Source organism: Rhinolophus ferrumequinum, chromosome 8 (assembly GCF_004115265.2).
Source record: "Rhinolophus ferrumequinum isolate MPI-CBG mRhiFer1 chromosome 8, mRhiFer1_v1.p, whole genome shotgun sequence".
NCBI classification, from domain to species: Eukaryota; Metazoa; Chordata; class Mammalia; order Chiroptera; family Rhinolophidae; genus Rhinolophus; species Rhinolophus ferrumequinum.
The window spans coordinates 23,533,778-23,545,781 of NC_046291.1; the positions used below are offsets into that span (position 1 = coordinate 23,533,778).

Below are 12,004 nucleotides of genomic sequence, written 5' to 3' on the forward strand. Positions count from 1 at the left end.
TGTGTGCTAAGTGCACTGTGCTAAAATTGTGTGAAGGTAAGTAGATGGCTGTTTATGTGATTTTCCAGAGCAGGGATTTGTCCTGGACTATTAGAGTTGGCAATTATGAGAGCACAGCTGACTCCAGGTAACAAAGAAGTAGGGAAATTATAATGGGTTGAAGAGTTAATAGTCACCAATCATGAGAAAATACCAAAGGCTGTTTAAGGGCCTGTTCAAATATTCAGTCATGAAAGATAATAGAACTGTTTCAGATACAAGAAACCTTTAAACAAACCTGACAACTGAGTGCAAAGTGATCAGAATTTTCTATAAAGAACATTATAGGAATAATTGGTGAAATTTGAGTAAGGTCTACAGTTAGCTAATAGTGTTAACTTCTTGATTTTGATCATGTGGCTATGCAAAAGAATGCCCTTGGTTTTGAAAAATACATCTCGACATATTTAGAGTAGAGGGCATTATGTCAGCAACTTAACTTCATTGGAGTTCAGAAAAATAAAGCAAATGTGATAAAATGTTAACATTTAGGGAATCTGACTAAAAGTAGTATACGGGACTTTTGTACTATTGCAAGTTTTCTGTAAGTCTACAATTATGTCAAATTAAAGTTTATTACTTTTTGAGAGGACAGATGAGAGGAACAATAATCCAATCGCAAGCAAGCAAGCAACCTAGGGCTGTCTTCACCACTTCCTCATATCTAAACCCATTTTCAGTGCAATCTTACAAATTTGTTTCAAATCTGCTACTCTATTTACATTTCTACCCCTCAGTCCAACTTAATGATCCCTTATCTATATTGCTTAAATAGCCTAATCAATTTTGATTTCTCTAATCCCTGTACCAAGTGCTTTTCAAAATGCAAATCTAATGTCACACCTGCTCCCCACCCTCATTCCCTTCAAATATTTGAGAGAATATTCTTCACTGAGGAGCCCTAAAGCCCTACGGACGTAGGCTGGATCCTGCTGCGCATGCTTCGTTTTTACCATGCTTCCTTCCTCCCTACCTTACTGCTGTTGAGTTGCCGATTTTGTCCTGCTCCTTGATGCCTTTTGCTTTTGTACATACCATTCTTTCTTCTCCTTGCCATCAGCTATTTCTGATTTGAAATCTATCACTTTATCTGGGGAAGCCTTTCCTAGAACTCTCTCACTAGCTATTATATATTCTCATTAATTTCTCTTACTAGTACTTTTCTACCACACATTAAATTACAGCTTTTGAGATAATGCCTACAAACTATATCTGGGGCAGGGGCCATGCCAGTTTTTGCTATTGTGTCCCAGGGTATAACACAGTGCTGCAATGTAACTGGACCTCTATAAAGTTATTGAATGAATAAATGAAAAGGAAGAAAAGGAAGGAGACAGGAGAAATACTGGGTCAAGGTGTTTTTAGGATAGAATCTGGGAGATTTGGGAAAGCAAGAAACCAAAGGCTGGGAGGGTTATGACTGTAAACTGAATTGTGATATATTTCCTACTGTTTTAAGCATCCATTGCAACCTTACAAGACACTAAGAGAAAAATGGTAAGTGTAAAGAAAACTTTTGAGTAAAATTCAATAAAAAACGTCACCTTAGTGAAGATTTTCTACAAAATGTTTAATGTGCTGTTACATGACAAGAGGGTAGTGAATTGCTTTTAGAAGAAAATGGTGAATTGTCTGGAATTTGCTTTAAAATACTTCAGAAATATTTGTATTAAAACAGAGTGGGCACTACTGAGACACCTACATGTGCCAGTCACATGTACATTTTAAAACCTAACTCTTAACAATTCTAGTTTATGCCCTTTTAGAAATGAGTTTAGAATTATGCCTGCCGTTTTGTTTTCTATTTAACCCCTTTCTCTGCATTCCTTTTGGGTGGTAAGAAATCTTGGAGGAATTCTAACAATTTCCCTGAATTCTTTAAAATTATTTTTTCCTGTGTCTAGTTTTTATTTGTCCATCTGATTCTCATTCCTTTGCAGTCAGGTTTTTAATCCCTTCTCTGGGTATCTTCATTGTGATGTGCTGCATGATTTATGTTTTTTTTTTCCATTTCTTTTGACACTGAGTTTTTGAAATCTTAAGAGTTAGTATCACTGATTGTGGAATATGTTTTGGCTATCATTTCTTCACATATAGCCTCCCATTTATTTTTTATTCTCTCCTGTTATCCCTTTTTGGTTTGTCCTCTTTTCCACCAGTCTATATTCTTTTGAGTTGTAGAATTCCTCTTCCAACCCACTGATTTTGCTTTTTAGCTGTGTCCATTCTATTAGTCCAGTAAGTGATTTTTTTTCAATATGAATAATTACACTTTCAATTTCTTAAGGTCTCTCTGGGGAGGCCTTTTGCCTGTTTCTTGTGGCAATATTAGTGTTTTAAAGACTTGTTAATCTGTACTCTACTAACCCTTATCTATTTCTTGAGATGGTTCTTCCAGTTGTTGTTTGTACCTCTTCATTTTATGATTCTGGTCGTCAGACCTTTGGAGTCTTGATTGTGGTCTCATCTTTAAAGTAGATATTCACTGTTAAGACTGGTTTTCCTGGAAGGAGTAGAAATGTGAACTGTGTACTATTTTTCAGAGGCAGCTAGGGATGGACAGGACGAGTTTCAGGAGGGGCACACAGACACGGCCTTATCTCCCCGTCTGCCCATTCCTCTGCTCTAGACTCTGGTTTGAGCTGTGAGGACAGATGATCTCATCAGTGAGGCTGAAGGGCTGGCATGCTATCGGTGGCTCTAGACGATTATCCTGTTCCACGTCCCTCTTTCCTGCAGGTCTGGAGCACCTTTCTGTGGCACATTTTCCCATGTGCTTTTGCACTGTTTGCTCTTCAAATTCCGTGTGGTATTAGTCTTTCAGATTCCTCGTAAATTCGGCTCTCCTTACAAGCTCCCTTTCTTCCTTGCTAGTGTGGATGTCTATGGGCAGATCTGTGTGTCTATGTAAACAAAACCAAAAAAAATTGTCTATCGTTTTTAGGGTGCTTTGCCATCTTGAAAGCAAGTCCAGTTAGTGTTGGTAGGCCATGCTTTCAGTGTTGGTGAGAATCTGGCATTCAATCTGCTGTTTTTCCCCATTCCTTTCCATATTTCCAAAACCCTTCAAAAAAGAAGCCAATCTGACTAATCCAGTACTGGAAATGTGGGTTTCAGATAGGCAAAAATGATGAAACTAACATTTATTGAATACTTATGTCGAGTATACTTGTAATTCTTATTCTCCCTATTTTACAGATAAGGCAACTGAGAAATAGAGGTATTAAGTGACTTAGTTTTAAAAAAAACTCATTGCTTTAAAAAAGTGAAAGAATGGTGCTAGGCACTGTCAGTTTGATGAAATCTGGTTCTTGCTGCCAAGGTCCCAGCCTGTTGATTCTGTAGAATCTAACTTGGTCCTGAATTATTTTCAGATTTAAGGGTAAGCGGAAACTAATTTAAGAATTCAGATCATATTCAACCAAGATTTACAGATTGAATCAATCTTCTTTATAAAATTTTATAATTTAGAAGACTCTGAGAATAGATCACTTTTCATCTCCTTCAGATAATGGAGCAACTATAGGAAGTTGGGTACTTCCTGAAGATGTTCTTAAGGCATCTTATTCTGGGTATTTTCAGTTTAGGAGTATTCCATCTTGTACGCAAGTAGTTACTATGTAACTCTGAATGGTATGTTAATATTCTGCAATGATGTTAGTAGATACACATTAACATGTTAATTATCTGTTTGTGTTAAGGAACTAAAACTTCACATTTCCTTTCTTTCCATTTCTTTTAGTACATAATACTTCTCTGAGTCAGTGGAAAAACGGATATTCTCCTACATGCCAGCCTCAAATAAGGCCAGAATCTTCTGCACAGCTGTTCCAGGGAAGAAAGAAAAGACACTTGAGTGAAACAGCATTAGGTAGGTTAAAAGGAGCATGAGTACTAGTACTAAAAACTGAAAATCAAGTCTGATCTCCAAAGAACACACTGCTTCATGGGAGTTGATAATTCAGTCCAGTCACTAATTATACAAAACATCCATGGGCCTGTGAACATTAAACAGCATGTTCAGAATTATTTGTGGCCTGGGCATCCATCCACTTTATGGCCATTAAGGCTTTCTTTCCTATGATCCCTGACTAGAGTTCTCGTCTACTTACCTGTCATCCTGGACAGGACTTAATCTCCAAAGCTGTTCTGGATTCAAAATAGGTCAGTACAAAGTTTCCTTGTAGAAATTTATTACCATTTCTGGTACCTACTATGGTGTTGATTCACTGAAGCTTCCTCAGAGTTTTGAGAAATTAGACGATATTCAGTTAAGGTAACTCAACTACCTCATTCAATTCACGTTAGGAATTTAAAGTTCCAGGATGATCTATCGAGATGTATTTGAAACTAGAACCATTCTAGTAACACAAAGTGAGATTTTTGTGGGGATTTGAGACAAGATAGTTTCCACAGCTTTTGCAAATTGAAGATAAAAAATAAAATGGGGAAGATATATATTAAATAGCAAATTATCTATATTCCCCTTTGGGTCTTGTTCATTGTTCCAGTGGACATAATAGTCTATACATTGGTAAAGTATTCCCCAGATGTAATATGTCAATATGCCCAATAAATTAGAAACTAATTACATCCAAGATATATTAGACTGTAATTATACATGATGGATTTAGCACATTTATCACTGCCTCCAGAAGACCCACCATGACAGACCAAGTCACTACCCCATCAACCAGTGTGGCACAAAATTCAACTCCCACTCTCATCGAGATTTCATTATACTCATTTTTAGTGCCTCAACCAGCTTTTGAGAAACTTCCATACCTGTATACCAAAACATAGGAAGGAAAACTTGTATCTCTTAAGATGCATTATGAAATACCAATTACCTAAGATGTAAAATGTTTCACTTGACTTGACAGATCTAAGTTCAAGTTTGATGGAAACACAGGGATAAAAGAACAAGTAAAGCGCTTTATTACCAAGAAGTAACTAGACAACTCCGTAAAGTGCAGGACATCTGGTGTCACCTCTTTAGTAAATATCATGAAAAAAATTATCTCTTCTAGAGTATAAAAAACCCAGGAAACCAAGAACCAATTTCAATATGTGGATTCAGATTTGAAAAACCTAGTAGCCATAAAGGACATTTTGTAACAAGTGGAAAAACATGGACTGGATATCATATTTTACATTACACAGGAAAATATCCATACTAAATTAAAACAAACAAGGGCAGTAAATAAGTGTATATATACACACAAATAGGGAACCAAAAGAAATGGAAAAAAGTATCGTGAAACACAGAAAATACCAAGAAGTAAATTTGTAATAACCCAAGAAAAAAAATTTCATTCATGAAATAACAGGATGCTATAAAAAATGAGTAACAGAGAAAAGGAACTTTCAGAAATAAGTACTTTAATAGAAAAATTTCCAAAAATCAGTAGAATGGTCAGAAGACGAAGTTAAGGAAATCTCCCAAGAAGTAGAAAAGTAAAATACGAAAACATGAGAGAGAACAGAGAATACAATTAAGAGGGTAAGTCTTGAAGGTTCAATGTCTGGATAGTTACAGAAACATGAACACAATTATAATAATCTAAAGAAAACAGGAACAGAGTAAAGGGCGGGAGATGAGATTACTAAAGAAATATGTATTGGATATGTATTGGATGAAAACTGTCAAGACCCCAGAAAATGTAAATAATTGTGGCAGGATTGTGGGTAAGTTTTTATTTTGATGAGTTTAAAAAAATAATTTAAAAAACACACAACAGATAAGGAATCACATTACCTAACTATAAAATAATTCTAACTCCTGTAAGCCATGTTAACGTTTGATACTCTCAATGGTTCTTTCCATGACAGGAGAAAGAACAAGATTTGAAGAATTTGCTTTTCACCACACAGAACCAGGATCTCACATCAATATTCCTGCTGCTACTAATGTCAATGTTATATCAAGAACCCAGAATTCATCATCACAAGTAGGTGTTTTGTATACTGACCTCTAAAACTGCTTTATTGACTTTTGTTAATTAAGAGCATTGCTTACAGTACACATTAGCATACTTCTTACTAGGAAGCAATAATTCATCAAACTTTTTTAGTAGGGAGTTAATTGTTCATTAATTCTTGATTATGGCTTTTTTCCTGTTACAGCTTAAACTTTTATCATAAGCATCCCTACTCCTTAACATGAAGCTAAGTATAACCTTGCTAATAAGAATCAAGCACGTGTGTTGTTTTGATTATCTGGTCAGAGTAGAAGTCAAAGATGGACGAGTTTAGGGAAAAAAGTGTGAAGCTCAGGGACTAGGAACACTTAAATGAAGACTGTAATAATTAATGATCTTTACTAAAAATCATTATTAAAGCCCACTGAGTATTTCATAGCTTTTCCTAATAAAAAGTGAGTTTATTAAATGATCATTTCATTGACATTTAGGGTGCCTTATTGTAATCTTTTCTGATAAGAGGTTTTCATTTTAAGGCTTGTATGTGTGCACACATACATATGTATACTGTACACTTGCCACCCAAAAAAAATTGCATTGGTTTACAGTAGGTATACTTTTTCTCAACATTTATAGTCAGATTTTTAACAATATATTTGTAAAACTTACACATAGTACACTGCTATATTATCTTTATATAACTCAGGAGGGTATAATCACAGATAACTAGATACTTCTGTAAAACTACTGTAATCCTATTTTGCTGCAGAATACTGCACGACGGAGATTGCGAAGCGAGAGTTCTTATGACATAGATAATATCGTGATTCCCATGTCATTAGTGGCCCCAGCTAAGTTAGAGAAACTCCAATATAAGGAAATACTCACTCCAAGGTACGTATACTTATATTTTTAAAATTTCTTCCTTCTTTTTCTTGAATAAACTCAAGAGTGAAGTTAAATTTTATAAAAGATGGTCCTCTTCCCCTCCTCCCACTTGTATAACCATGGACGGAAAATCGTGAAACCTTTATATTAACCTTGCTGAAAAAAGAGCCACAACTTTAAATAATATCACAACTTTACCTGTAAGGTTTTGAGAATTGGGAATTCCTGAGTTACTTACTTTAGTACACTTAAGTCTTTCTAATTCAATTATTTAGTTCTTATACGTAGATGGCACTAGAAGGTACTTTAGGGATATAATTATATTAGCAAATATAATTATATTTGTATTAAACAATCAGTTTAACTATTCAGCTCTTCAAAATGGAGGTTTATACAAGCTTGCAGAGTTTAAAGAAAGCTACCACCTTTGCATGGGGTATTTACCCTGTAAGACAATAACGCCTATAACAAAGATTTGGATATACTGCTGAGTGAGCAATAAACACATTAAATAGAAAGATGAGTGGGAAGGTCTGGGAAGAATCATGGACAGGAAAGGTAGTGTATTCACATGGAGACCACAAAAAGGCACATGGATACGGGCGCAGGGCTCAGCCACAGACTGAGGTTTTGTGTGGGGCAATAACGGGAATTAAGGCTGGAAAAGTTAGAACCAGATTGTGGAGGTCCTTGAGTGCCACAGGAAACTGCTTCCTAAGGGCAGTGAAGTTAGTCAATTTGTTTTAGAAATGACAGCAGTTTAAGACTGAATCTGGCACCAGGAGAGAGAGAAGAGGCTGGAAACACATGTAAACTGGGTGACTGTAGTCTGTAGTAATTCCTATTGCTATTACAGCTGATTTCTAATTCTCTTGTTAATAATTTAAGGTATTAACTCTAGGAGGTATTATGAGAATTCCCACAGAGAATCTGTTGATATATTCTATATAAGAAATAACACTTGTTATTTGTGGTTTTGATGTTCTGTTGCAACAGTGATTTTCAATTTATGGTGTTAGGCTGGAGCTGAATAGTTAAACTGATTGTTTAATACAAAGGAATTCTGTGGTCTGTTTAATACAAAGGAATTATTAAACTCAAAAGAGGCCAGGAAGGGAGTCTTCAGACAAAGAAATTGGCAAATGCTACAAATCAGTTTTTGTTGTTATTGAGCCATTTTATTAGCAATTACTTGACTTAGAGCTGTTTGAAATTGGTTTGTATCTTCAACAGCTGGAGGATGGTTGTTCTTCAGCCTTTGGATGAATATAATGTAAATAATGTAGGCGGAGAGGAGGTAAGTAGCCTTTCACTTATGGGATAATTGTAGTTTATATATTATGAAGTCTGCTTTATTTGATATTTGAGGAACTAAAGAAATATAAGCCCTTTAACGTACACTGATTTTTTTCTTATGAAATTTGATTAGAAAAATGTTTTGCAAATTTGACTGCAAAGACAATGTATAAAAAACAAAGAAAAGCCAAATATAAAATATACCATTTGCTTATGTGAGTTGTTGAAACACTGAATTTATGTGAATCTCTACATTCATTTCCAGCATTAAGCCATATTTTTCCTGCATGAGATTTAGTCTTAATATTCAAGCCTACCATATTCAAAGTCTTGGGAACAAACTGATTTTGAATTTGGAACATTTTGGACTTTAGAAAAATAATGTGGTACATATATTACATCATACATACAGGGAATCTAGGACAACTCTCATAACCAAATATTAATGTTCTAAAATAAAATCAAATCAGGCTGTGTCACCAAATGAGTTATGAAAACTTTTTCCAGAATTTTTGGAATTGTGGGAAAGGGATTGTGGATCTATATGGGTAAAATATATCAAAAGAATAACATATTATATAACTGAAGTTCAAAGTGATAGTCTATAGAAGCAGTATTACATAAAAGGTTTTGTTTTTGTAACAGTCTTTCTATGCCCACTGATCGTGTGTTTCAGCTACCAACATTTACTTTTTAATGCCCTTCCATTAATGCACTCTACCCTCGTTCAGAATGATCCTAGCTAGGAAACCCAAATTCTTAAAACACTACCACCGCCATCTTAAAACTCCAGATAAGTCATTAGGTTCTCATTTATCTCAACCAGTTTTACTTTTGATATAAACATGTTCCTGGAACAGTATACTCCATAATGGGCAATCAATACAAAATTTGAATAAAATAAAGTTTTAAAAATATATAAAATGAAAGCACTGTGAACCTTTTTGTAATCTAGGTTAAGTGTTCAAACATGACCCAATAGTGAGAAAATTTAGGGAGTTTTTGATGCCCCCTTTTTTAGGAATTTGAAGCTCATCTCACAATATTTGTTTCCTCCATTTAGATTTCATTTCAAGTTTTCTTACTATTGTTCTCTTGATGTGGAATTGACACCTGTCCTCGTATTTCAAAATGTTTCTAATAAAAGGAAAACTTTTTATTTCTAATTCCAGATAGAAGATCTTTCTGATGAAGTCTTCTCCCTAAGGCACAAAAAATATGAAGCAAGAGAACAAGCCAGATGGTCATTATGGGAGCAAAGCAAGTGGCACAGAAGAAACAGCAGGCAGGTGTTATGCATTTAAAACCCAAAACTGTGGAATCAACAAAAATTCTGTATGAATGAGAGAGATCACTAAAAAGGAAAAAACATACTGTATAACATCAGCTATTTGTGCACTGGAACTGAAACACTGCATATACTGAGCTTATATTTGGGCTAATTCATAGTGATGAAATGAGTTTCTGTATTTTAGTCCACTCTAATTCTCAGGATCATTGTCAACCTCAGAAGAGTAGATTTAACTGATCAAATAATGTGATAATTCTCCCTAAATAAAGGAGGTCATTTCAATGTATTGTACTGGACCTAACACTAGGGATTAGAATCTGGGCAACCTATTTTAACATAACTACTTCAAAAATGTTTTTATTTAAAAAAATTCTCAAGAAACCTGTCTAGTCTAAAAAGCAACTAGTATAAAATTCTTTGAATGTGAATGAGAGAATAAATTCTAAAAACATAATAATTATATATTTGAGAAAAATCTCTGGTATTTTATATTTACATTTGGCTAGTTTTTTGTATAGTCAAAACTCAATAAGTAAGGTCATGCTGAAATCTGGTGTGCAGGCATCTCATTTAATTAGTGTTGTTAAAATACATTTCTGTATTTAGGTCTCAAGATATCCAGATTTGTTGTAGATCCTTATTCCAAGAGTTATCCTAACATATATGAGATTTAATTCTCATCTTTCTCCACATTCCAGAAATATAACTTGCCAGAAGTACAGAGGAAAATGTGAATCGAGTCCTTCAGGGATGACATTAAAATAATCATAGAATACTCTGGAAACTCAGAAAAATTGTTAAGGATCAAGTAACTGTCCTTTGTTGTTTTCTGAGAGAACAAAAAACAACAAAACAAAAAAACACTTAAAATTTGGCAAAAGACTTCATAAAATACAATTAAAAAATCTTTGAGATATGAATAGCATCAGGCAGATTAGCAGATGATTTTTAAAAATCTTTTCGGCAGAACTGTTTAAAGAAAAGTACTAAGTTAAATTAATTTAGTGATACCTGGTTACATAAAACGTTAAGACCTTAAGAAATAAATACTTTCTTGGTTTTCTTGCTAGAGCTTACAGTAAAAATGTGGAAGGACAGGACTTGCTTTTGAAAGAATATCCTAATGCCTATAGTGGCCAGCACCGTGCTGCTTCAAGTCCTCAGAGCCAGGATCGGACTGCACACGGCTCACCGTCATTACACGAAGGACAAGACACGACGGTAAATGTGATCACGACTATCTAAACCTTTTAACTGCCTTTCATCCTTCTAAAAACTTGTTTGTAGCAATTCCTTGTTACAAATTCAGGATTTGTCATTCCAGAACAAATGCAGTACGACAATCAGTATAGATGGAACGCTGGATATGAATCATAGGATCTGTATTCCAACATTCAGGTTCCATCACTACCGTGTTTCCCCGAAAACAAGACCTAGCCAGACAATCAGCTCTAATGCATCTTTTGGAGCAAGAATTAATATATAAATTTTTATAGTAAATTTAATATAGTAATATAAGACCAGGTCTTGTATTAATTTTTGTTCTAAAAGACACATTAGATTTATTGTCCAGCTAGATCTTACTTTTGGGGAAACATGGTAACTACATTGTATCTTTTGATGGAACATGTCAGTACGTAATTCCACCCACTCATTTATCTGTTAGGAAATGGGGAGTCTATCAGCGTTTCACTATGAAACAAATCGGATGAAAGAGAAGAGCCTCTGGAACACAATGAACGTTAGCTGCTGTTTCTCTTCCCCTTGTAAGAGATTTTTACTTGTCTCCCAGTAGATCCAGTTCTCACCTCAAGGGGACTGTTTTCTACCACTGCATCTATAAAGTTCTTGCACTTTTCTTCATAAGCAGGTTGGAAAAGGAGAACCACAGCTAGAATGGAGAGAGTGGAGACTACAGAATAGGCAAGTAGTGGAAAGCTCAGAGAAGGACAAGTCAATAGGTGTTTGTAATAATGATGAGATGCAAAGAGAGATACTGAAGTGCAGAATTAGATCAAAACACCTTTACAACGGCTTTCCCAAAGTGCTCTTAGGCTGGAAATGAACACCAGTACCCCATGGCAGTGTTTCATCTTCAGGCAAGAGGCAAAGTGAACAAATAATTCACAAAGGTCCCTAAACAATTCTCAGTATGTTCCATTTGGAGTTGCTTGATGTTTAAGTCCAAAAGAAAATTTGTACATTTTGTGTTAAATATTGAATAGTGATTATAAAATTGACATTTTCACATTTCTTGATACATGAATTTAAACAAATTAGTTGAAACTTAACTGAACATGTTTTCTCTTTCAGTCTCTGTGGTGGGAACGACGGACTTTTCCACTGAAGGATGAAGACACAGATGCCTTATTATGCCAAGATGAAAAAGAACAATCAGATTGAAAGACCGAGCCCAGCTTTCAGTCAAGTCTTCTGTACCAGTGCACTAGAGAACGGCCACCACACAAAAAGGCAGGCAGACGGAATGGAAGCATACAAAACCTTTGCTCTAGGACTTAACTCATGTTAAGAAAAAAATTGGTGATAGGAAACAGATAAAGAAAACTGT

General features: G+C 35.0%; 1 protein-coding gene across 1 annotated transcript in view; it reads left to right on the forward strand.

The window, feature by feature from the left end:
- Nucleotides 1-12,004, forward strand: part of KANSL1L (KAT8 regulatory NSL complex subunit 1 like) — an 84,434-nt gene that overhangs the window by 69,605 nt on the left and 2,825 nt on the right. The window contains 9 exon segments of the mRNA XM_033113088.1: nucleotides 3,782-3,910; nucleotides 5,872-5,990; nucleotides 6,730-6,854; nucleotides 8,082-8,145; nucleotides 9,317-9,429; nucleotides 10,506-10,656; nucleotides 11,749-11,817; nucleotides 11,819-11,950; nucleotides 11,952-12,004. Coding sequence (XP_032968979.1) covers nucleotides 3,782-3,910; nucleotides 5,872-5,990; nucleotides 6,730-6,854; nucleotides 8,082-8,145; nucleotides 9,317-9,429; nucleotides 10,506-10,656; nucleotides 11,749-11,817; nucleotides 11,819-11,950; nucleotides 11,952-12,004 — 955 coding nt within the window.